The sequence below is a fragment of the Anarrhichthys ocellatus genome, unplaced genomic scaffold, assembly GCF_004355925.1.
Source record: "Anarrhichthys ocellatus isolate YVR2014 unplaced genomic scaffold, GSC_Weel_1.0 scaffold40, whole genome shotgun sequence".
Lineage (NCBI taxonomy): Eukaryota > Metazoa > Chordata > Actinopteri > Perciformes > Anarhichadidae > Anarrhichthys > Anarrhichthys ocellatus.
In genome coordinates, this window is record NW_022280070.1 from 2,978,228 (window position 1) to 3,000,378 (window position 22,151).

The 22,151-nt window shown below is 44.9% G+C and overlaps 2 protein-coding genes across 4 annotated transcripts in view; one reads left to right on the top strand and one right to left on the bottom strand.

The window, feature by feature from the left end:
* notch3 (notch receptor 3) overlaps nucleotides 1–16,953 on the top strand; it is a 28,674-nt gene extending 11,721 nt beyond the window's left edge. The window contains exons 3-32 of one of the 2 annotated variants that reach the window (XM_031867689.1): nucleotides 337–479; nucleotides 582–917; nucleotides 1,602–1,724; nucleotides 1,813–2,046; nucleotides 2,151–2,306; nucleotides 2,422–2,607; nucleotides 3,649–3,762; nucleotides 4,931–5,044; nucleotides 6,004–6,237; nucleotides 6,383–6,493; nucleotides 6,605–6,797; nucleotides 6,967–7,112; nucleotides 7,453–7,686; nucleotides 7,837–7,989; nucleotides 8,107–8,335; nucleotides 8,441–8,642; nucleotides 8,761–8,917; nucleotides 9,016–9,200; nucleotides 9,322–9,454; nucleotides 9,555–9,925; nucleotides 10,040–10,563; nucleotides 10,668–10,994; nucleotides 11,086–11,234; nucleotides 11,325–11,550; nucleotides 11,658–11,748; nucleotides 11,899–12,067; nucleotides 12,206–12,510; nucleotides 12,620–12,767; nucleotides 12,882–12,979; nucleotides 13,075–16,953. In XM_031867689.1, the coding sequence (XP_031723549.1) occupies nucleotides 337–479; nucleotides 582–917; nucleotides 1,602–1,724; nucleotides 1,813–2,046; nucleotides 2,151–2,306; nucleotides 2,422–2,607; nucleotides 3,649–3,762; nucleotides 4,931–5,044; nucleotides 6,004–6,237; nucleotides 6,383–6,493; nucleotides 6,605–6,797; nucleotides 6,967–7,112; nucleotides 7,453–7,686; nucleotides 7,837–7,989; nucleotides 8,107–8,335; nucleotides 8,441–8,642; nucleotides 8,761–8,917; nucleotides 9,016–9,200; nucleotides 9,322–9,454; nucleotides 9,555–9,925; nucleotides 10,040–10,563; nucleotides 10,668–10,994; nucleotides 11,086–11,234; nucleotides 11,325–11,550; nucleotides 11,658–11,748; nucleotides 11,899–12,067; nucleotides 12,206–12,510; nucleotides 12,620–12,767; nucleotides 12,882–12,979; nucleotides 13,075–14,598 (7,315 nt within the window). In that variant the 3' untranslated portion in view covers nucleotides 14,599–16,953. Of the gene's footprint in view, nucleotides 1–336; nucleotides 480–581; nucleotides 918–1,601; nucleotides 1,725–1,812; nucleotides 2,047–2,150; nucleotides 2,307–2,421; nucleotides 2,608–3,648; nucleotides 3,763–4,930; nucleotides 5,045–6,003; nucleotides 6,238–6,382; nucleotides 6,494–6,604; nucleotides 6,798–6,966; nucleotides 7,113–7,452; nucleotides 7,687–7,836; nucleotides 7,990–8,106; nucleotides 8,336–8,440; nucleotides 8,643–8,760; nucleotides 8,918–9,015; nucleotides 9,201–9,321; nucleotides 9,455–9,554; nucleotides 9,926–10,039; nucleotides 10,564–10,667; nucleotides 10,995–11,085; nucleotides 11,235–11,324; nucleotides 11,551–11,657; nucleotides 11,749–11,898; nucleotides 12,068–12,205; nucleotides 12,511–12,619; nucleotides 12,768–12,881; nucleotides 12,980–13,074 lie in introns of those variants that run through there. The other variant, XM_031867690.1, reaches the window with a different exon arrangement.
* Nucleotides 16,954–17,527: 574 nt separating this feature from the next.
* Nucleotides 17,528–21,615, bottom strand: LOC116394534 (retinol dehydrogenase 8). 2 transcript variants are annotated; one of them, XM_031867692.1, is made up of 7 exons: nucleotides 21,295–21,615; nucleotides 20,075–20,212; nucleotides 19,818–19,979; nucleotides 19,538–19,717; nucleotides 19,356–19,449; nucleotides 19,033–19,216; nucleotides 17,528–18,912 (listed from the first exon to the last, which is right to left on the bottom strand). In XM_031867692.1, the coding sequence occupies exons 2-7, from the start codon at nucleotides 20,169–20,171 to the stop codon at nucleotides 18,703–18,705; spliced, it is 927 nt and encodes a 308-aa protein (XP_031723552.1). In that variant the 5' UTR covers nucleotides 20,172–20,212; nucleotides 21,295–21,615; the 3' UTR covers nucleotides 17,528–18,702. The 2 variants fall into 2 exon arrangements, with proteins under 2 accessions (XP_031723552.1, XP_031723553.1); XM_031867693.1 differs by having other exon boundaries at nucleotides 20,075–21,615.
* Between the last annotated feature and the right edge of the window lie 536 nt (nucleotides 21,616–22,151).

Below are 22,151 nucleotides of genomic sequence, written 5' to 3' on the forward strand. Positions count from 1 at the left end.
TGTGTGTGTGTGTGTGTGTGTGTGTGTGTGTGTGTGTGTGTGTGTGTGTGTGTGTGTGTGTACACTGCATGGTAAGTACTTGTGGGGTAAGCTATGTTATTACAAATTCGTTCCAGGGTGCAGAAGAATTACTCAAACCAATGTATGAGTCAGCCAGCAGGCCTTGCCAAGGTGTCGGGGGCCCTGATTGCCAAACCCAGAACTTGATGGGATTTGGGCTACACTGGAGTCTGAGTGTCACAGCTCGGTCTTGAATACCTTAGTTTGTCATCTTGTGATCTGTTTTGACATCCAGGTCAAAGACATCCTAATGTGTGTGTGAATTTGTTTGTCCAGATGTCGTCTGGGATTCATTGGTCCTCTCTGTCAGCACCTGGATCCCTGTCATCGATCGCCATGTCTGAACGGAGCAGCTTGCAAGAGCCAGGTGGTCAATGGTATCCCACAATACACCTGTGTGTGCCAGAGAGGGTTCAGAGGTACATCCATATCAGAGTTTGTCTAATTGGAGAGATTGGATCTGAGAAGAGAGTTTGAAAGTTCCTATTTTAACTTAATACAATTCACTATTTAATTTCCAGGCCAAGACTGCTCCCTCATTGATGCCTGTGCCACAAGTCCCTGTGCCAATGGGGCCCGTTGTGCCAATTGGAATAACCACTACAACTGTTCCTGCCCACCTGGCTTCCAGGGAAAGAACTGCCGCAATGACATTGACGAGTGCCGCAAGCCTGGCGTGTGCCTCAATGGTGGCCTCTGCATTAACACCCATGGGTCCTTCCGCTGTCAGTGCCAACCTGGATACAGCGGGCGCACATGTGAGGTGTCCACCCTTCCCTGTGCCCCATCTCAGTGCCTTAATGGGGGCACCTGTCGTCAGACCAGCGACCATTCCTACGAGTGTGCTTGCCTACCAGGTAGAATAACTCTTTATAAGTGTAATAGACCACACATGTAGACACACACACACACACACACACAAAATAAAAAAACTATGCAGATCCTGTTTTTTCCCAGGCCCTTAGCATAGGCATACAGATGTTCCCAGCCTGATGATGTAGCTGTTAGTGCTGTTTCTGGGATTAACTCCTCCCTCCCAGGTCAGCTTTCTGTCTGCTATTAATAGCTAATGATGGGATGATGGGATGGTGGGAGAGTTGTAGAGGCAGCCCGCTGTCACTCTACTCCACTCTGCTCTTTTCACAACAGAAGGAATTTACTTTATGGGCCTTCTAGTTTCCCACTGGGGAGCTGACAGGAAATGTCTCTTGCCAGAGAGGAAGTCATTGAAACTGTGAGAGATTATAAAACAAGCAAACACTGCGGGGAGTGCGGACCTCTGAAGCAGGCAAGAGTCACGGCTGTTGCTGGCATAGTATGGGAACCATCATGAGAAGACGTAAACACTCGGACACCCTCTGAACCTTTTTACTGCCCACGTTACCCCACACCGTCTCAAGTGTGGGAAATATCACTCAACGTCCTGAGTGGAGATGCTCTGGGTCTGGAACAGGAACCACTGAATGTTTAGTAAACGCTCAGTTGTTGTATGTTACTGTGTCTGTGTATCATAACTCTTTTTTTCTCTCCTTCTGTCTCAGGGTTTGAGGGACACAACTGTGAGAATAATGTGGATGACTGTCCAGGTCACAAGTGTATGAATGGAGGAATATGTGTGGATGGAGTCAACACCTACAATTGCCAGTGTCCACCAGAATGGACAGGTACAAAATATACACAGTAATATCAACTTTAAATGTATATATCTCATGGTGAATATGTACAAGCAAATCTATCATCTAATCACTATAGGGCAATACTGTGCTGAGGATGTCAACGAGTGTCTCATGCAACCAAATGCCTGCCATAATGGGGGTACTTGCTTCAACACCATCGGTGGTCATACCTGTGTCTGTGTTAACGGTTGGACTGGAGATGATTGCAGTGAGAACATCGATGACTGTGCCATAGCCGTTTGCTTCAATGGTGCCACCTGCCATGACCGTGTAGCATCCTTCTTCTGCGAGTGCCCAGTTGGAAAGACAGGTACGTGGGTTTCGTCAAATGGCCCCTGTGTGCCTCTAAATCCTGGCTGCTGAATAGTTTATTTCATGCGTTTGTGTGTGTGTCTTTTTGTGCCGTCCCAACAGGTTTGCTGTGCCACCTTGATGATGCATGTGTAAGTAACCCTTGCAACGAGGGGGCAGTGTGCGACACCAACCCCCTTAATGGCCGTGCCATTTGCACATGTCCTGCCGGCTTTGTAGGAGGTGCCTGCAACCAGGACATGGATGAGTGTTCGATTGGTAAGTCTGCAATTTTTTTTTTAACCATTTCTCAGTTACTGTGGTCATAGCCTCTCTGCTTGGCCTTTTTCCCTTAGTGCGTTTCCTATACTGAACCTCAGCCTTCTTCCCGCAGGTGCCAACCCATGTGAGCATTTTGGTAAATGTGTGAACACAGAAGGCTCCTTCCAGTGTCAGTGCGGCCGGGGTTATGCCGGCCCGCGATGTGAGATTGACATCAACGAATGCCTGTCCATGCCCTGCCAGAATGACGCCACTTGCCTGGACCGCATTGGAGAGTTCACCTGCATCTGTATGCCAGGTATTCAGGCCTGTTTTATTTCAGCGCTGCTAATAAAACAATACAGAAAACCTCAATTCACCCCGATCATCCACTTAAGACAGCCACACACCCCATAGCAGAGTGGAACAACTTATTATTTAAACTTGCTGAAGCATCATCTACAATTCTGCCAGACTGACTGCCAGTGTAGACTGTTATGTAATGCATTCCCATTGACGTTGGGGGTGTGGAGGGTCTGCTCTACTCTCAGTGCACTATACAGCCAGACAGGGTATTAGTTTGGACTAAGTGATGGTTTGGACACTCAGTGACAAAAACACAGTGAAACTCTCACGCACAGTCCTACATGCATCCTGGGGTTTTGGGAACTATACAAATTAGAGCTGGGAGTCGGGTCTATAGGACTGTATGTGAGAGAGGGCGAGCAGTTAGGGGGAGGAGTGTGCTGTGAATACTAATGAGTGGTAGAGTGGTGGGAATGGAGCGGAACAATAGGGCCCCTCTGTGCTCCACTTTGCACCCCTCATACACAGAGAGGGAAAGAGGCCTTTTCCCAGAGCCTCTCCCCCTCCCCCTTCTTTTCCAGAGACAGGCCCTTCCTCATAACCCTCCTCATCATCAGCCAGCCTGGCAAAGCTCATGTGGAGCTGCTGATTATTTCTGATTCCACGCTAGCCTCTCCCCCAGCACTCTGATCCACACTCTGTTTCACCTCAATGAAGGAACCCTCCATAGTTTGCTAATGCAGAATGTATAACACGCATCTGTTGAATGGGACACTGACCCAGGGAGGGAAAATGCTCTGATTTCAGGTCAGTATAGTGGGAACACTGGGGATGCTCTAGGGATCTTTTATCCATTCTGTGGTTCAGCAGAGTGTGTGTCAAAGTGTCAAAATCTCTGAGGCCTCCCATGAGAGAAAAGTTTCCCACAGATCCTTTCCCCATCGCAAAGAGTACCCACTACTTCTGACATACCCGTACATAAAAAAATGGAACATAATGAATCTGCTTCAACTGCAAAAACGTATGTGATTCAGTTTGAACTTCTCTCTTCCAGGTTACATGGGGACTTACTGTGAGGTTGACGTAGATGACTGTGAGAGCAACCCATGTGTGAATGATGGCATCTGTCGGGACATGGTCAATGGCTTCACATGCACCTGCCAGCCAGGTAAGACTTTCCTGCCTCGCCGTGATTTCTCTTCCCTGTGTTTATTTCTATCCCTGTTAACAACACAGAGAGCCAAAGTTTAAATGTCCACAGAAACAGAGGAGGGAGGGTAGGCCTTGCTACTTCTGCCTGCTGGTGTTTAGAGCCCACAAGGCAGCCTGTCCTCTCCTCCTGCCTGAACAAAGACACTATTGTGACCCCCGCTCTCCTCCTCTGTGGAATGTGGAAGGGACAGCAGTCTCCCTCATCCTGCCCTGGTGGTGGTGGGGGAACAGCAGTCCTGCTAATGAGATTCTTTTCCAGGTCCTCAATTTACATCTGGGACAGACGTCCCCTCTCCACCCCCCATCTAGCTATTGAGCCAGTGGAGCTGATGCAGGAAGGGGATGGGGGGGGTTCCCTAAAAGAGAAAACAATCCCACCGTCTCCTCTCCCCCCCCCCCCCCCCCCCCTTTAGCAGCCCAGGCACCAACACACAGACCGTCGTGACACTGTTAATCAACTGAGCAGTGTGCTACGAATGCACCAATTCACCCCTGTCTGGGCACTTTGCCCACTGATTTCAAGCCTGCTCAGTTTCTCAAGCTTTTTAAGCCAGTAGATTTGAGATATTATTACTTTTGTTATCATTCATAATTCATTCATTCATTCATTATTCATATTATTGTTGTTGTTATTGAGGCTGTTGTTAGAATGAGCCTTTTCTCCACACATTCTATTTAATTTATTGTACCACTGAGTCAAAAAATGCCTGTGTAGAGAAGCCATTGTACAAACACACAGAAATGTGACGTAACCTGAAGCAAAATAAAGCTGCCTAAATTGGATTTTGCTGCCCAGATATGTCAAACCACCTGATATCAATATTCATTTATTTTCTCATCCATCTCGTATGCACTACATTGTGTGTCCCTTCTCATAAACAGTATCAAGGTCACAGGCTTTCCAATGCATTCTGTAGTGGTCATCTTAGCCCTGGTCCAAGTGCACAGATGACATGGCCTTAACCAGTCGAGACGCTCGCAAACCCAACCTGAGCCAGACGTCACTAACCTAGCTAAAGACCTCTGCCCTTCTAAGAAGAGACAGAACTGCCCTCTGACCTGAGCATGGACCCTTCAACTGGACTTTCTTTCTGACCCTTCACCTCTGTGTTTGTATGTCCCAGGGTTTACTGGCACCATGTGTCAGATCGACATAGATGAGTGCGCCAGCACGCCCTGCCAGAATGGAGCGAAATGCTACGACCGGCCCAATGGGTTCGAGTGCCGCTGTGCTGAAGGTAAGGGCTTCTGTACCAAATAGCTGTCAGTGAATAATTGCTGGGATGTACACAGCTCAAGATGTCTTCCCAGGCAGAAGAGCAGATGAGCCTTAACCACTTGTTGGGCTGTATTTGGTCTTTGTTAAGTGTTCGTTGTTTTGAGGGGTCAGCTATTTCCCTGGATGTCTGCTGGCCAAGCAGACTGACTTGAGGCCCCTAATCCCCCTCTTTCCCTCGTCGGCTCTCAGGATCATGGGGTCACTGAGGACCAGCAGTTGCCAAGAAAGGAGCCTTGGTCATCACCCCGACATCTGTTCATCTGTTAAACCCCCACATACCACCTCATGCTGCATCTTATCTTTCATTCCTTCACATTCAGTCATGTCCAAGTTTGAAAACAAGCCCAAATACAGTGAGCTACATGAAAGTTTGTCACAAAGACTGCATGTATGAGCTGACTGTGTGTATACATTGAAATGTAACATGTTTCTTTGGACCTAAAGCTACCGAGGAGCCTGCTTCATTGTTTCAGTGGCCAGCTGCTTGGTACTCCCTCTGTTTGTGGGCCCCTTCTGTTGAGTGAAGTGGCCCTGTTTGACGTGGCGCAGTCTATTGTTCCCTCCGCCACTGAGAACAAAAGCAGGACTGGGAGGCCTGTGTAGGGCCCTTCTTTACTGCTTTGCCCAACTCAGCACTGCACTACACACATACCACACAAACCAACACACAGACATTGTCGACATGGAAACCACAGTAATCTCAACCCAAAACTCTCGAAGCTTTTATAAAGAAAAAGTGGGAAACGGACAGAGGAAGTTCAAAAAAAATCACTAATCAATTGAGAAAAGGTGGAAAATTGGATAAAAATGGAACATTATAACTATAAATACTTTCATTTATAAAGAAACCTTTGCTGCATCAAATGACCAGATAAACAATCTACATTTATTCTTTTTTTTTTTTTTTTTCATCTTTAGGTTATGAAGGGACGCTCTGCGAGAGTAATATCAACAACTGTCAGCCTGACCCATGCCACCATGGTACTTGCATAGATGGCATTGCCAGCTACACCTGTAACTGTGGCGCTGGCTACACAGGCTATCGCTGTGAGAACCAGCTCAATGAGTGCCACAGCAACCCTTGTCAGAATGGGGGCAAGTGTGTTGACCTGGTCAACAAGTACATCTGCCAGTGCCAGCATGGAACCTCTGGTAAGAGGAATAACTTCAAAATCACAGTCGGATCTTGTTAATTTAAAACTTTTGAATTGTTTTTGTAATAAAAATAATTAATTTCCAGTGAATTTACTGCATCAATGTAAAAACTCTAAATTTAAGTTACTCTTTGTCAACACAGGCACAAACTGTGAAATCAATTTTGATGATTGTGCCAGCAACCCGTGTGACTATGGCATCTGCAAAGATGGCATAAACCGCTATGACTGTGTTTGCAAACCTGGCTTCACTGGTAAGGCCCTTTTGACAATGAAAGCACAAATTTGAGATTAGTAAATAAGTCCTCATTGGAAATGTTTCATATTTTCTTTCTTCTGATTGTGTCTAAAATCTCTCCTGCCAGGTTCCAAGTGTAATGTGGAGATCGATGAGTGTGCATCTAGCCCCTGTAGAAATGGGGGGACATGTGTGGATGAAGAGAATGGATTTCACTGCCAGTGTCCGGAGGGGTTCAAGCCCCCTTACTGTTACTCCCAGGTGGACGAGTGTGGCAGCAGCCCATGTGTCCATGGCTCATGCAGGGATGACATCAACGGGTATGATTTGTTTCAGACTTTGTCGCAGTTTTAAGTGCCATCTTATGTGATATCAAGGAGAAACTTGGCATCAACACCTTGCAAGCTTGTTGCTAATCCTACAAGTTACAACTTGTACATGTAGAATGTGTCATCTTTTGGTGTATTGACTGTACTCCTGTATTTCTAGTTATCGCTGTGACTGTGAGCCCGGATGGGTGGGGAAGAACTGTGACCTGGACAGGAACGATTGTTTGCCAAGTCCCTGCCAGAATGCTGGCACTTGCATCGACCAGCTCAATGGCTTCACCTGCAAGTGTCGCCAAGGCTTCAGAGGTAAGTGTGTGTGTGTGGCATGGTAGCACAACACACAGTAACCGTTGGAGTCATCAACATCAAAAAATACAACACAAAGAGAGGAATACACATGTACAGCACATGCAGTAAAGTTGTAACTGAGTAGCTTATAAACTTAATAGACATTTTTTTTGTCTAAATGATTCATACCATGTCCTTCATCATATTCCTCCTCCTGAATGCCAATCATTTACCTCCCCCTAGTGGTGTATTCACAAAATGTCAAATGCCAAATTCATTCACCAGTGTTAGGCCAAGTCTCAGACTCGTCAATTGAGTTCTGAAATATGTGTTAATGTCTTCTCTGCCTCTCCGACAGGTAACCTCTGCCAGGTGAACATCAACGAATGTGCATCCAGTCCCTGTCTGAACAAGGGCACTTGTGTGGATGGTGTGGCAAGTTTCACCTGTCTGTGTGAGCTTCCTTACAGTGGACCCACTTGTGCTGAGGTCCTCACCCCTTGTTCCCCTAACCCATGTGCAAATCATGCTATGTGCACACACACACCAGACTACTTGGGCTATCAATGTAACTGCCAGTCAGGTTGGCAAGGTAAGCTAATTTTGTACTTATCATCTCACCGCCTCCGCATCTATTGTGAAATAATCGGCCTTGAATCTTACAGAAAGTCTTAATGCATAAACGCTTATGATCTTGACTGTGAACCTAAACCTTGTTGTACACTTCTTTTGCCTTTTTCAGGTCAGTTGTGCAATGTGGATGTAAATGAATGCATCTCAAACCCCTGCAAGAACCGTGGGACCTGCACCAACACACTTGGAGGGTTTGTGTGCTCCTGCAGAGCTGGATTTACTGGGCTGACGTGTGAAACGGACATCAATGACTGTTCTCCTAGTGAGTAGCCACGTAAACCTAGCGTGCTGAATTACTATAACTGTCTGTTGCTATCCAACACAATACCAAGCGTATACTGTTCTGAACCAAAGTCATCTTATCCTTTTGTGCTATCAGATCCGTGCCTAAGTGGAGGGTCCTGCACAGATGGTGTGAACTCCTTCTACTGTAGCTGCCTGGCAGGCTTCACTGGACCCCGCTGTGCTTTAGAGATCAATGAATGCCAGAGCTCCCCCTGCAAGAATGGAGGCACATGCACGGACTATGTTGACTCCTACACCTGCACCTGTAGGCCTGGCTTTACAGGCATCCACTGTGAAACCAACATCCCTGATTGCACTGAAAGGTGATTGTTTGAGCCATGGAGACATCCCACATTGTACTTGCTCATATACACATTTATATAACTTCTGAATATGACAATATAACTTATGTTCATTCATGTCTGCAGCTCTTGCTTCAATGGAGGGACGTGCACAGATAAAATCAACGGCTATTCTTGTACCTGCCGCTCGGGCTTCACTGGCTCCCACTGCCAATACGAGGTCAATGAGTGTGACTCCCAGCCCTGCCTCAACGGAGGCATCTGTCAAGATGCCCTGGAGTCCTTCCGTTGCTCCTGCCCAAAGGGTTACACTGGCAACCGCTGCCAGGTACACACACACTCACAGACTCATCTAGAAAGGTCTTGTAAGGGCCTTGTTTAGTCATGAATTTGTTTTTAGACGAATAAATCCTGAGAATTTTTCTATTTGCCTCTTGCCTGCCCAGACACCAGTCGACTGGTGCAGACGCTCATCTTCCTGCCAAAATGGAGGGCGCTGTCGCCAAAAGGATGCTTCCTTCATCTGTGACTGTAGTAACGGCTGGTCTGGACGTTACTGTGACATCTCCAGGGTCTCTTGTGAGACAGCTGCTCGCCATAGAGGTATGCGGGTATTGCATGTTCTTTAACCTCTTGGCCTGTGTTTGTGTTGTAACTGAGTCATCAAGGTTACATTTTTCTTCCAAACCTTTTCTAATCAGGGCTCCAGACAGATGACCTTTGCCACCACGGTGGTCACTGTGTCAACACTGGGAATGCCCACTATTGTAAATGTCCTGCTGACTACACCGGAAGCTATTGCGAAAGCCAAGTGGACCACTGTGAAGACAAACCCTGCCACAATGGCGCCACCTGCAGGGGATATGTGGGAGGGTATCAGTGTGATGTGAGTACATTTCGTTTACAATATTTTGTGCTTCTCTGTCAGATTTGAGTAAAGTCAGTATTCACACAGTATTCATCACAATTGTGGAGATAATGTAATTGTCATCTGCATGTTATTACAGTGTATGCCCGGCTTTACTGGACAGAACTGCGAGATCGAGATCAATGAGTGCCAGTCTCATCCTTGCCAGAACGGAGGCACTTGCATTGATCTGGTGGGACATTACATCTGTTCCTGCCCCCCTGGCACACTGGGTATGCAAGCACATATTCAAAAGTGTATTACTAGAGATTACGCTACATAGGAATAAAATATAATAAATGTATAGTATTTAATAATCCTCTCTTTTTAAAGGTGTTCTCTGTGAGATCAATGAGGATGACTGTGCCCCACCTCTGAGGCTGCGCAGTGCTCCCCCTAAGTGCCTGAACAATGGCACCTGTGTAGACAGAGTGGGTGGATACCGCTGCAATTGTCCCCCTGGATTCACAGGAGAAAGATGTCAGGGAGACATAAATGAGTGTCTCTCTAACCCTTGCAGTCCCTCCAACAGTCTTGACTGCATCCAGTTGCCCAATGACTACCAATGTGTCTGCAAGCCTGGATTCACAGGCCGGAGGTGTCAGAGCAGGTTTAGTGTCTGTGAGTCTCAGCCTTGTCAGAGCGGAGGAGTCTGTTCTGTATCCAGCAGCTCTGCACTGGGATACACTTGCACGTGTCAGCTTGTAAGTACACATTCACATTCAGGATTTAAACACCTAATTGGATTTTGTGCATTAGAGCTTATTTCTTAATTGAAAGTTCAACATCTAAGTGCATGAATGATCGTTTATCCTTAGGGTTATGCTGGGCCCAATTGTGAAAGAAGCATGTCCTGTCGGGAGCTGCCCTGCTACAATGGAGGCAGCTGTGCACTCACCACGAGGGGGGCGCGTTGCACCTGCCTGCCAGGTTATGGTGGGCCCCAGTGTCAGCATCGCAGTAATGAAGGCTGCTCTTCCCAGCCCTGTCGGAATGGAGGGTTGTGCACTGAAGAGACCAGCTTCCCCTTCTTCCACTGTCAGTGTCCCAGTGGCTGGACAGGTAAACGGTGCGAGCAGAGCAGCAGATCCATTGAGGATACAACACCCTCATGCCCTCTAGCAGACTGTCAGAGCAAAGCCAAGGATGGTGTTTGTGACAAGGAATGCAACACATTCTTTTGTCAATGGGACGGCGGTGACTGTTCTCTGGCAGTGAACCCCTGGGCTCGTTGTGCAGACTGTTGGCAGGTCTTCAACAACAGCCAGTGTGATGAGTCCTGCAACAACCTTGACTGTCTGTATGACAACTTTGACTGCAAAAACAAGGGGAAGGTTTGCAAGTAAGTTCGCTTTTGCTGCTAACGGGATTCCCCAAAATGTTTCTCTACTGATCTGAGAAAAACTTGAGCTGATCCTTTTTTTTTTTTTTTTGTGTTGTCTCCAGTCCAATATACGAAGCCTACTGTATAGACCACTATGCTGATGGAAAGTGTGACCAGGGCTGCAACACAGAGGAGTGTGGCTGGGATGGCTTGGACTGCGCAGGGAAGGTTCCAGAAGACCTTGCTGCTGGTGTCTTGGTTGTGGTCGTCCTACTGCCTCCAGAGGAGCTTCGCCGCACCAGCACAGCTTTTCTGCAGAAATTGAGTGCAATCCTACACACTACAATCCGCTTCCGACTGGACCAAAATGGAGAAGCCATGATCCGCCCCTACACCCGCAAAGAGGCACGCCTCAAGCGGGAGTTGCAGCCTCATCAGGAAGTCATCGGGTAAGTCAGGCCTACAATAAACATAAAAGCTGAGCTGTTTCCTGTAGATTGTGTAATACACTAAACACCTGCCTCTCTGCTATCCTTGTAGCTCGATAGTGTACCTGGAAATAGACAACCGTCTGTGCTCTCAGGGCTTTGAGGACTGTTTCCCTACAGCTGTCAGCGCTGCAGACTACCTGGGAGCCCTGTCAGCTGTAGAAATGCTCCGCTTTCCTTACCCCCTCAAAGAAGTTCGTGGTGAGTAGGGATACTCAAAAGAACACAAAATAAACTTGCAAGACTAATTTGGCACACATGTGTGATTACTACTTTGTCTTCTCACCACAGGTGAACAGATTCCTGATACTGACCCCATACCTCAATGGGGCAAGCTGATGCTGGTGGGGATAGCTTCTCTTTTCCTTTTGGTCATCCTTGTGATAGGCATGTTGATTGCTCGTAGAAAGAGAGAACACAGTACCCTTTGGTTCCCTGAGGGCTTCTTCCTCAAGAAGGAACCCAGCAGCAACAAGAACCGCAGGGAACCCGTGGGCCAGGATGCTCTGGGAATGAAGTAAGTTATATGTGTGCAAAATGTAACACTGATGATGTTGTTGGGACTGAATTACTTCAGCAATGCTATTTGTGCTTATATTGTTTAACATATGCATCTGTACACAGACACATGCCAAAAACCGTGGAGGAATCTCTCCTTGGAGATCACAGTGACCATTGGATGGACTCAGACTGCCCCGAGCCAAAAAGGCTCAAGGTCAGTTACACACCTTCTTTACATGAATGCATGTTTCTAGTCAACTTGCATACAAGCACAAGAGTGTGTATGTACATTTTACAACATGTCAGCCTGTATTTAAGCCTGCAGTAAGTAACGAAATAGCATTTTCTCCTTCTGTGAGTTCAGGTTGAGGAACCGAGTATGCTCTCAGACAGTGAAGATGCAGTGGACAGCAGGCAGTGGACACAGCATCACCTTGCAGCCGCAGACATCCGTGTGCCCCCCACCATGGCCCTCACCCCACCTCAAGGAGAGTTTGAAAGCGACTGCATGGATGTTAATGTCCGAGGCCCAGGTTGGTAGTGAGATAATCTAAGTTCTAAAATTGGAATAAAGATTTGCTGGTTTTCTATACTTTCTTTGTATGATCTGTTGTGTTGAGCGCTTGAACAGACATAAACTCATCCGTGCCTGTTTTCTCATCTCCTACCAGATGGTTTTACACCTCTGATGCTGGCTTCATTCTGTGGAGGCGGCTTAGAGCCCGAGATAGCAGAGGAGGAGGAGAATGAGGAGTGTTCAGCCAACATCATCTCTGACCTAATCTACCAGGGTGCCTCCCTTGCTGCCCAAACGGACCGCACTGGTGAGACAGCGCTCCACTTGGCTGCTCGCTACGCCCGTGCTGATGCTGCTAAGAGGCTGCTGGATGCCGGGGCAGATGCCAACGCTCAGGATAACACAGGACGTTCACCGCTACATGCTGCAGTGGCTGCAGATGCACAGGGTGTCTTCCAGGTAAACAAACATCAACAAGTACTGTTTATTGGCCACATCACTTGTAAAAATGCTTAGAACTGATTTTAGCACATGTATTGTGTTAATCATTACATAATTTTTCATCTAGATTCTGATCCGAAATCGGGCTACAGATCTTGACTCCCGTATGTACGATGGCTCTACTGCACTTATCCTGGCAGCACGGCTGGCAGTAGAGGGCATGGTAGAGGAGCTCATCACTTGCCATGCTGATGTCAATGCAGTAGATGAATTGGGTAAGTGTGTGCGAATCTTTACTTTTTTTTTTTTTTTTTTTTTTGTTCAGAGTTTTGTGATAATATTCACTGGAACTATAGACGTGTAATCTCATTGTTTGTTGTCTCTTTAAGGTAAATCTTCCTTGCACTGGGCTGCTGCCGTGAACAATGTGGAGGCCACTGTTGCCCTGCTAAAGAATAGCGCAAACAAAGACATGCAAGATCTGAAGGTATGACATCCACTTAGACTTTCGCAGCAGCTTGGCTTAAATAGAGTGTTTGTATCTAACACAGCATCTGTTTTTGTTGCTGTTTTTATTTTCAGGAGGAGACCCCTCTGTTCCTGGCAGCCCGTGAGGGCAGCTGTGAGGCTGTGAAGGTGCTGCTGGCTCACTTCGCAAACAGAGAGATCACAGACCATATGGACAGGTTGCCAAGGGACATTGCTCAGGAGCGTATGCACCACGACATTGTGCAGCTTCTTGATGAGTACAACACAGTAAGGAGTCCCCAGGGCCATGGAGGGGTTGGACACCACCTCTCTGGAGTACACACTCTGTCTCCACTCATGTGCCCTCCCAGCGCCTTCCTGCCTAGTCTGAAGAACACCCCACAGGGCAAGAAGAACCGTCGGCCTGGGGCCAAGGGTTCAAACCTGGGAGGCCAACATGCTACCAGTCTGAAGGAGTCAGTCAAGGCCCGTAATAAGAAGCTGACCTTGGACATGCAGAGTGCTTTACTGGAGAGCTCAGTTACCCTGTCCCCAGTCGACTCACTGGACTCGCCCCACGGGGGAGCTAGCAATGCTGGCTACATAACCAACCCCACTTCCCCTGTGGCCATGCAGTCACCAGGGCTCTACCACTCCTCCATGTCTGTCCCAAACACCCCAATGGTACACAGTAGCATGTTGGAGGGAGGTGGCCCCTTTGCTGTGTCTCTAGCACAACTCAATGACCTGGGAGTGGGAGCAATGTCCTTGCGCTCCATGGCTTCAGATGTCAACCATGGCTATGTGCTGAGTTCAGGCCAGATGGGGCTCAACATGGGCTTGGTCAGTCCTGTCAGTGTACCCTTTGACTGGCACAGCCGGATGTCCTCCTCCCAGTGTGGTCAGCAGGTGGTCAATCTTGTGCAGAGTAGCCAGGCAGGCATGCACCCACAGAGCCCAGCCATGCAGCAGCAGAACATGCTGATGCACCAACAGCAACTCTACCGTAATGCCATGCTGCAGCCCACACCTGTTACCTCCACACCTACGATCAGCCCAGTCAAGCTGCCCTCCATTGCTGAGCAGCAGCAGCAGCAGCAGCAGCAGCAACAACAACAGCAGCAGCAGCAGCAGCAGCAGCAGCAACAGCAGCTTATCAACCACACCATCACCAACCAGCAGAGCATGGCCCGCATGGGCACCTCCACCCCACCGACACCCCAGACCTCCCAGCCCCCACCATCCTTCTTCCAGCAGCAGCAGATGTCTCAGCAACCTCCTCAGCCCCAGCCTCCTGCTCAGCCACCACAGGCAGCCACGCCAGCAGCCCAACCCACTCAGGCTGTGCCCTCCCAGCCGAGTGGCAGCACTGCAGGAACGGAGGATTACCCAACCCCTCCCTCTCAGCACAGCTACTCATCCGCACTAGATGCCACGCCCAAGCATTACCTCCATTTGCCCAGTGAGCACCCCTACCTGACCCCCTCCCCTGAGTCCCCAGAGCCCTGGTCTAGCCCCTCTCCTCACTGTGTCTCTGATTGGTCAGATTCCACACCCAGCCCAGCAGTTGCTGGCCCTGCCCAGACCCAAATTACTCAAATCCCAGAGGCCAATGGCAAGATGCAGGTGTTTGCATGAAGATCTCATGGCTCCTGCTTGAAAAGGGACCTGGGGTAAAATAATTTGTGGACTGGCGCTTAGGCCTGTCTTTATGTGTCAGCCTGTTTCCAAGATTTTCATTGGATTTGGATTGACTGATTATCACGAGGACCGTCTGCTAGTGATTTTGCAGAGAAAAAAAGTAAAGGGAAAATGTGTGTTGTCTGAAACAACAGCAGACAAATTAATGAAGTAATTCTGTCACAGATGGACTTGTTTTTTATTATAAAAAAAAAGTATATGAAGAAAACCAAGTCTTTCATTTCAAAGACTTAGGGATGCTCTCCTGGAAACTAACAAACGTTTAAAAAGTAGATAAGAGAAAAAAAGTTCAATGTTGAAGGGAATTCATTTATTTTTATTTATTGTTTTTATCTCTCTGAATTGCTTTTTTAGGTGTTTTCACCCTCTTTCTGTCCTAGCCTCTTACATAATGTGCCACTCCCTCCTATTTTATATGGACCGCCAACATTTCTATTTAGCCAGTGTGGCAAGTGATGGTAAAGGAATATAATTCATCATTCAGACCAGTTAACAGACAGAAAGAGAAAAGTTCACCTCTATTAACTGATATTTATTTAGGCCAACAACAACTGGTAAAGATGAGAAACTGGTTCTAGCAGATATATATTTTAAAAGTTGCTCAGCAGTAGTGGTATGTTCTGATTTGATTGAATTGTGGTTATTGATTACTTTCCACATGAGTATTATGAATAAGAATGTAGATGAGTGTCTCCGAAGCACTTCAAGTGACCGGCCTGAAAGGGCAAGTGGGGGTCAAATACAACATTTAACTGCAATGGATATTTATAATATATGTGTGGCATTAAATCCATGGTAATTTTCCCTTTGAAAAGTTCCCTTTGAACTTTCAAAATAAATTAGCAGAGTAAAGGTTTAGGTGTAATACTCCAACTTACCTCCATTCTACTGTTAGCCCTGATACATGTATTGTTTTGCCTTTAAAATCAGCCTCTCACTGCCTTTTTTTTTTTTAGATTGTTTTTTTTTTTTTGTTCAATTTGTTTTATACTCTGTATATTTGTGAAAACCATGGATACCGTTTTTTTTTAACATCACTTCGGATGTACTAAGCTATGCTCATCAGCTGCTATTTTATGTCACTCTTCCCTGCAAACATTCCTCCATTTTCAATTTCTTGTTGAACATGGATGCTGTACCGTTCAGCAGCATCCAACACAGAGTAGAGCCAGTTGACAGACAGGTTAGAGGTTCGATTTGTCTAGTCACCGGACTAAACGGAAACATTCCTGGACTATCTGTGGCAGTTGAGGTCTCGTTGACACTCTGACCTTGTAGTGTCTGTGGTGGAGTACTGGTCAGTGTGAGGGTGTGGCTTGCTGGGCTGTGACTGCTTGTGCCCTGTCACTCCTCAGGGAGGTGTTTTATGGCATGCAGTGGGACAGTTCCCCTGCATCTACAGTGGCTCCCAGTCCAGGGGCAGCGGAGATGCATCCTAAGATGATTGTTAGAAGAGACTGAAATGAAAGAACACTACTATGTAGTGCTGCACCCTTAAACTTTTTACAAAATTCTGAGATGACTCTCCCAGTTGTCCAGTTTACACCTTGTGTTATGTTTGACCAAGTCTTTACCCCCACATGACCTGAGTGTTTAGGATAGAGGTCATCCTCTCACTTACTGTGGACATTTCAGCATAAAGTCAGAAGATAATAGTAGAATTTTGAGAAAGTAAACATTGCATTTTCATCTTGTGACATCATGAACAGAAATTAGTAGGCCACCACTCCTAGCTACTACTTTCGTGGTGACCTAACACAGCCCCTAGTTGTGTCATAGTTTGTCTTTCATTCATTGTTTTATCCTGTTCACTATAGACCCAGCTACTGTTTTGATCAGACCTGGGAAAACATGTTGTTGTTCACAGTCCAGTTCACATTTTACTTACAAAAACTGTTTGTTTTTTTTATTTTTATATATAACTGGTCTTTCAATTTTCCTACCAGGTCGCACTAAGTGTTTTGTACATTTCAACCTCCCAACTTCTGTTTGTAAATATGTTTGTTCTGGGTAGATCTTTGCTTGAGAAGTCTTATGTTTCTGAAATGATTATGTACTAAAAAGGACAAAAATAAAATGTACTTCATTTAGCATTATTTGAAGCTGAGGCTGTGACTGATATGTTATTGGTCTTGTGTTATTAGAACAGTCATAGATATTTTCTATCATTATTAATTTCTATACTTGTTTAAAAGTAGTTCAAAAATCACTGTACATAATCCTTTCCACGGTTATTCTTTCTACAGTCAAAAATTGTAAAGGTACTTATAATAAAAACTGTAGGGAACTACATTTTTTTGTGTCCTGGTTTTCAGTAATCGTTTCATATTTTAAAAGGAGGATATTCATTAATTCCAGTCCTCATAGTCATAACCATTCAAATAAAACTAAAAATACAGTGAGATGAATTATTCAACGATTTTATAATCTGAAATGTTACAATTTCTGTCCCAATACAATAGCCAAATAATAAAGGCTGTCTTTGGGACTCCTGTTAGATAATACATTCTTGATTTTTGAAATCTTTTTGCACACCAACACAAGCTACAGCCTAAAATAATTACCAAAACGATGTCTGAACACCTGTCTGAGCTCTCTGGATCAGCAAGGTTCACATTATAATATTCTTAATGGTCGTATTAGTTGCAGGATTATTGTATTAGACTGAATATGTAGCTGCTCGTGATATGTCCATGTCCACCTAATATATTTGAAACAATTAAAAATAAGGTAAGAAAATGGAAAAGATGGTTAAAATCGCCACAACCCATTCTTGTACATAAACCACTTTCTGAATAAGAACAGATTGCGATCTCTCATCTTATATTTAGCTGCTACGTTCTTGAAGTTTAGCTTGCTCTTTCAATTTAGCAAAAGATGTGAAGTAATAATAGTGAGGTTGGTCTAACTGATGCCATATCTTTTTAACTAAAATAACATTGGAAAAATAGAGCTCAGAGACAGTTTTGTTTTTATCATGGGGTTTTTTTTCTATTGTTTTTCTGCTTCTGATCCCAGTTTGTTTCTCAGCTTTTCTTCCAGTCAATAGTGGGGTGTAGAGACTACCTACCCGGCAGCACCAGTCTCCCCTGTCGAGGTCTACTGGGACATGGGCTGTGAGGATGAACCTTATGGTGGCACATGCTATTTATAATTCAAATATCATTGTAGTAAATGTTTTAATGCACCAACAACTTCAGTTTATTTAGACTATACAAGAGTGTGATGGGACCAGTACAGGACAAGCGGGACCATTTTCCTCCTGTGTTGCTTTGTCCCATCAGGGTATAAATGCTGTCTCTGTAAGAGATTGAATAAATAAGAGCTATGAACTGTGGGGTAGACATGGAAGACTTTGAAGGAGCAAAGGCCACTTGTATGTAAGTAATGTCAGTAAACCTATTTAGATTACCATTCCAGAGTGAATTGAGATGCAGTAAATGAAGAAATAAGATTATTATCCTCGCCGAGTGCATCATCTAAATTTCAAAGGCAATGTCACTGTTTAAACCAAGAGCTTATGGGTAATGATGCAAGAGAACGTATTCCACCAAAACTGTGACTGCAAGTTTGATGACAATACACAGATATACAACATTTATGATACAATTTATATTTATCCTCAGGCGTTCTCCATGTTTTGGCCATGTTTCAGTTTACATGTCGGGGGTGCCCTTAGCGGGGAGAGAAGACTGATACTGTTGCGTTAATGTAGCCTTCTAAGATGTTAAATATCAATTATTTTTACTTTTGTAATAATATTTCACCAATTATTTGTCAGACTCATTACAGTAGTACAGTTAATTAATGAGAAGAGAAAATAGATTCTACAATAAGAAAGGTCCATAAATATGGTGTGCATAGTTACAGTACAGGATTCACATTATTTTTAGAGTTAATGTACATACAGTTTACAGACAACATCCTACAGTTGGATGCTATACTTAAAAACTGACAACATGTGGTAGCTATACCACAGTCAATCACAGTCTCCTTATTAAGAATAACATTCACAGTCTATGGAAGCTGACAGTAAAATCTTTATTTCTTCCCTGCCCTCCGCTGCAGCACGCGCAGCACCCCGAGAGTAGCATTGAACACGCTGCCGTGTTTAAAAATCATCTTATAGAAGGTGTCCAGAGGCAGTCGGCCAGTCGGATCTGCATGCTTCAGTGCTGTCATGGGCATGTATAGGCGGTTGGTCTGGTGGCGCAGAGGAGGCTCCTTGGCTAGGATCACTTTAACAGTTTGCTAGAATACAAACAGAAATATGTCGACACTGTCGGGGGTTTGCTCGTTATGCGTTTCCCCTGGTAAAACCAATTTTTGTTTGTGACCTTTTAAACTCAAATGGAAATTGTCATCACTTGCCTCAGCCACTTCCTCTGGTGTCTGGCCTAATGAAGCGAAGACCTTTATAGAGTATGGCAGGTAAACTTCCCGGAAGATTTTGGCGGTCTCCTCGTCCGTCCCTGACAGATCCATCTTCTCAGCATCCTCGTACACTTTCCTTTCAAACTCTGTCACCACAGGGCCAGGCTCCACCAGAGTTGTCCTTGTGACAGAGATATCAAAAAAAATAACATACGTACATATTGGACCACTGTTGCATTACAGTCAACACCTTGTAAATACATTAAAGTTGTTGGGTGACTGCATAAAGTCGTCAAACATTTTTCAGGACATGTAATCACTTGATGTTAAACTTCATTGCTTGCACTGCCAGACTTTCGCAAAATCCTTCCACAGCGAATTTGGAGGCCGAGTAGACGTCGTTGAACAGAAGCCCTGTGTGGAAACAGAAGGAAACCTGCTCCTGTAACTCTCTTTTAATTGTTAGCTTCTTCTGTAATTTCACTGACACTAACAAACGCACCTTGTATTCCCATGACACTGCTCATCACCACAATATGGCCGCTCTGCCTCCGCTTCATGTCAGGCAGCAGCTCTCTCACCAGCCGTGCCAGGCCAAAGAAGTTTGTGTCAAAGAGCTCCTTCATGGAATCTATACTTTGGCACTCCAGTGGTCCGATCATGCCGACGCCAGCGTTGTTCACTATAACAGCAGAGTATTCTACATCATTATATGCTTGTGGAGAGATATTTAATTGACTTAAAAAGGGGTCTGTGAGGAATGCGAAGGAGAGGTTACATACCAAGAACATCCACCCGTCTGTCCGGCAGGCTGTTGACACACTCTTTGATGGAGGCTTCACAACGGGCATCTAACTGTTTGATTTCCAGGGTTTTGTTTAAGGAGCCACCTGCCGCTTTCTCCAAGGGCCCCCGTTTCCCAAGATCCCTCATTGTGGCAACCACTACCTCAGATAAACGATGAATACACAGGCAGTAAGTAGCTGTAGTTATATCTATCCTCCACTCTGTTTTTGGTTGAGGAGACTGAATGGCTGACCTTTAAACCGTCTGAGCTCATCCTTGGCCAGCCGCACAGCCACAGCCAAGCCAATGCCAGACGAGCACCCAGTCACCAGCACCCTCCTGGTTCCCATGGCCGTTTGACCTCTGACTTCCAAGCTTAAAAGGATCCTGGCTGCCCAGTCAGGGAAATTTAATTAAAGGAAAATCCTCCCAATCATATGCCTTCATCACCATTCTGTACAGTACCGATGTTTTTTTGTGATTCAGCATTGTAATTGGTCAACCCATTTTCCCTAATATGCCATGTGTATATCTATTTAAACTATTGATTTATTTCTTTGTTTTGAATGCTATTTCAACATACCCAGAAAATCTGCAAGATAATTGATGTGAGAGAGTCATTTTTAATAAGCACAGTAACAACAAGAGTCCAGTCAATAAAACCCAACACATAGCATTGTAGCCTATGCTCAAATTGCAACAAATCTTGCAGCTGCGTTAGATTATGATTTAATGGCATTACTGTATCGTTTATTTTTTACATTTATTATCTTTACTCCCCTGTATGATCACTGAATGCTGGTGCAAAGTAATAAGCCTTCTAAGATGTCTTTGTTATCCCTTAGTTCCCTCGTTAGCTGATATAAAATCCAAATGTTTAAATCTTATGTTGTTGATTTGGAAAATGTACCACCCATAAAGCCACTTTGGTATTTGTTCAAAGATTATATTGGCTCTAATCTGATTTATGTATCCTGGAATTTTTAGCAGCCTACAAATGCAAGCTTAGTGTCTATAGAGGCCCTTCATTCTCACTCAAAGCTGTAACAGGTATAATCACAGTGAGTGTGAAGTGTCATGGCATGCACAACATGGTAATACAATAATAACAATTTTGGAAATCCAGTCCCATCCCAATCAGTGTGTAATGTAATGAAGGCTAATACTTTCACATATTTACATGGATGCCTCTGAGTTAATGGTTATGCAAATACAAGTCTTTAGGCCTAAAGCAGGAACAAATTGTTTAATATAAATCCATAAAAAGCACCTCAGCACTTATAGGCTTATGTCCTTACTCCCCACCACTGCATGTCATGCAAATTACAGTGACACCACAGGGGATGAAATATAGCCTACAAAACGTCACGATAGACTGTGAGTATTGCAGCTTTTTTTTAACTCCCTATAGGACGAGTCGTCAAAGTCCAGAGTCGGAGGCCTGTTTCCGCTTGTAGGTGTTGTTCTACCAACCTGTAGAGCGCGTCCTCCCCAGCGGCAGATAGTGGAAATAAAAACTGTTTCCCCTCTAAACCAGCGGGTCGACAGCGTAACGTTGCTGCATGTGTGAGAGCAGCGATACGACACAGCAGGACAGGCGGCTACATGAGCTCGGCGATTACCTAAATGGGTCACACAGGGCGAGTCAGTGTGTGTGGGAGTTGTAGTTCTTGAGGTGAATCGTGAAAACTGCAGCACATCATATTACGGTGTTATGTTATGGGTTACACTTTCAATTATAGCAAGTATAGGCTACTCGCGCAAGTTCTTAGGCTGTATGCCTGAGTCTCAGAATTGGATAGAGAACCTTAAGATTATTATAATTAGAAATAGTAGTATTACAACAAAATATGTCTGTTCTTTACATTTCTATCAACATGTGACTTTAATTAAGTCACAATAGCCATACGGTCCCTTTTGCAATAAATAATTTCATAATTTCTTATTTCGTTCTTCCATCATCTATACTGCTCACCATGCGGGTTCCCGGGAGTTGGTGACAAAGTACGATACAGTAATACAGATATGATTAACATTAATGCTTAAAGTTTGAATATTGTTAATATATATATAAGATAATAATCGAGAATTGGATTGTTTTTACACTTTATTTTTAATTTGTAATTACCGGTAGTGATACTAAAAAAGATTGCATTTCTAGTATAATTTCTTGAGTAAGTAAGGAGTAATTCAATTTGGCACCAAGTCATAGTATAGCATGTTGAAAAAACTCGTAAAAAAATACAGTAGCCTATATGTCGAAAAAAATGATTAAGAAATCTCACCATAGTATGTCGAAAAAGTATAAAAACTTCAAAAAGATTCAAAAT

Bases quoted from the DNA above. Each gene is read 5' to 3' on its own strand.
- LOC116394534 (XM_031867692.1), bottom strand. From the start codon at position 20,171: ATGGGAACCAGGAGGGTGCTGGTGACTGGGTGCTCGTCTGGCATTGGC. The intron at 19,718-19,817 runs GTATGTAACCTC...CTGCTGTTATAG, and splicing joins CAGACGGGTGGATGTTCTTG to TGAACAACGCTGGCGTCGGC. The intron at 18,913-19,032 runs GCAAGTGATGAC...TTTGTATTCTAG, and splicing joins CACCAGAGGAAGTGGCTGAG to CAAACTGTTAAAGTGATCCT.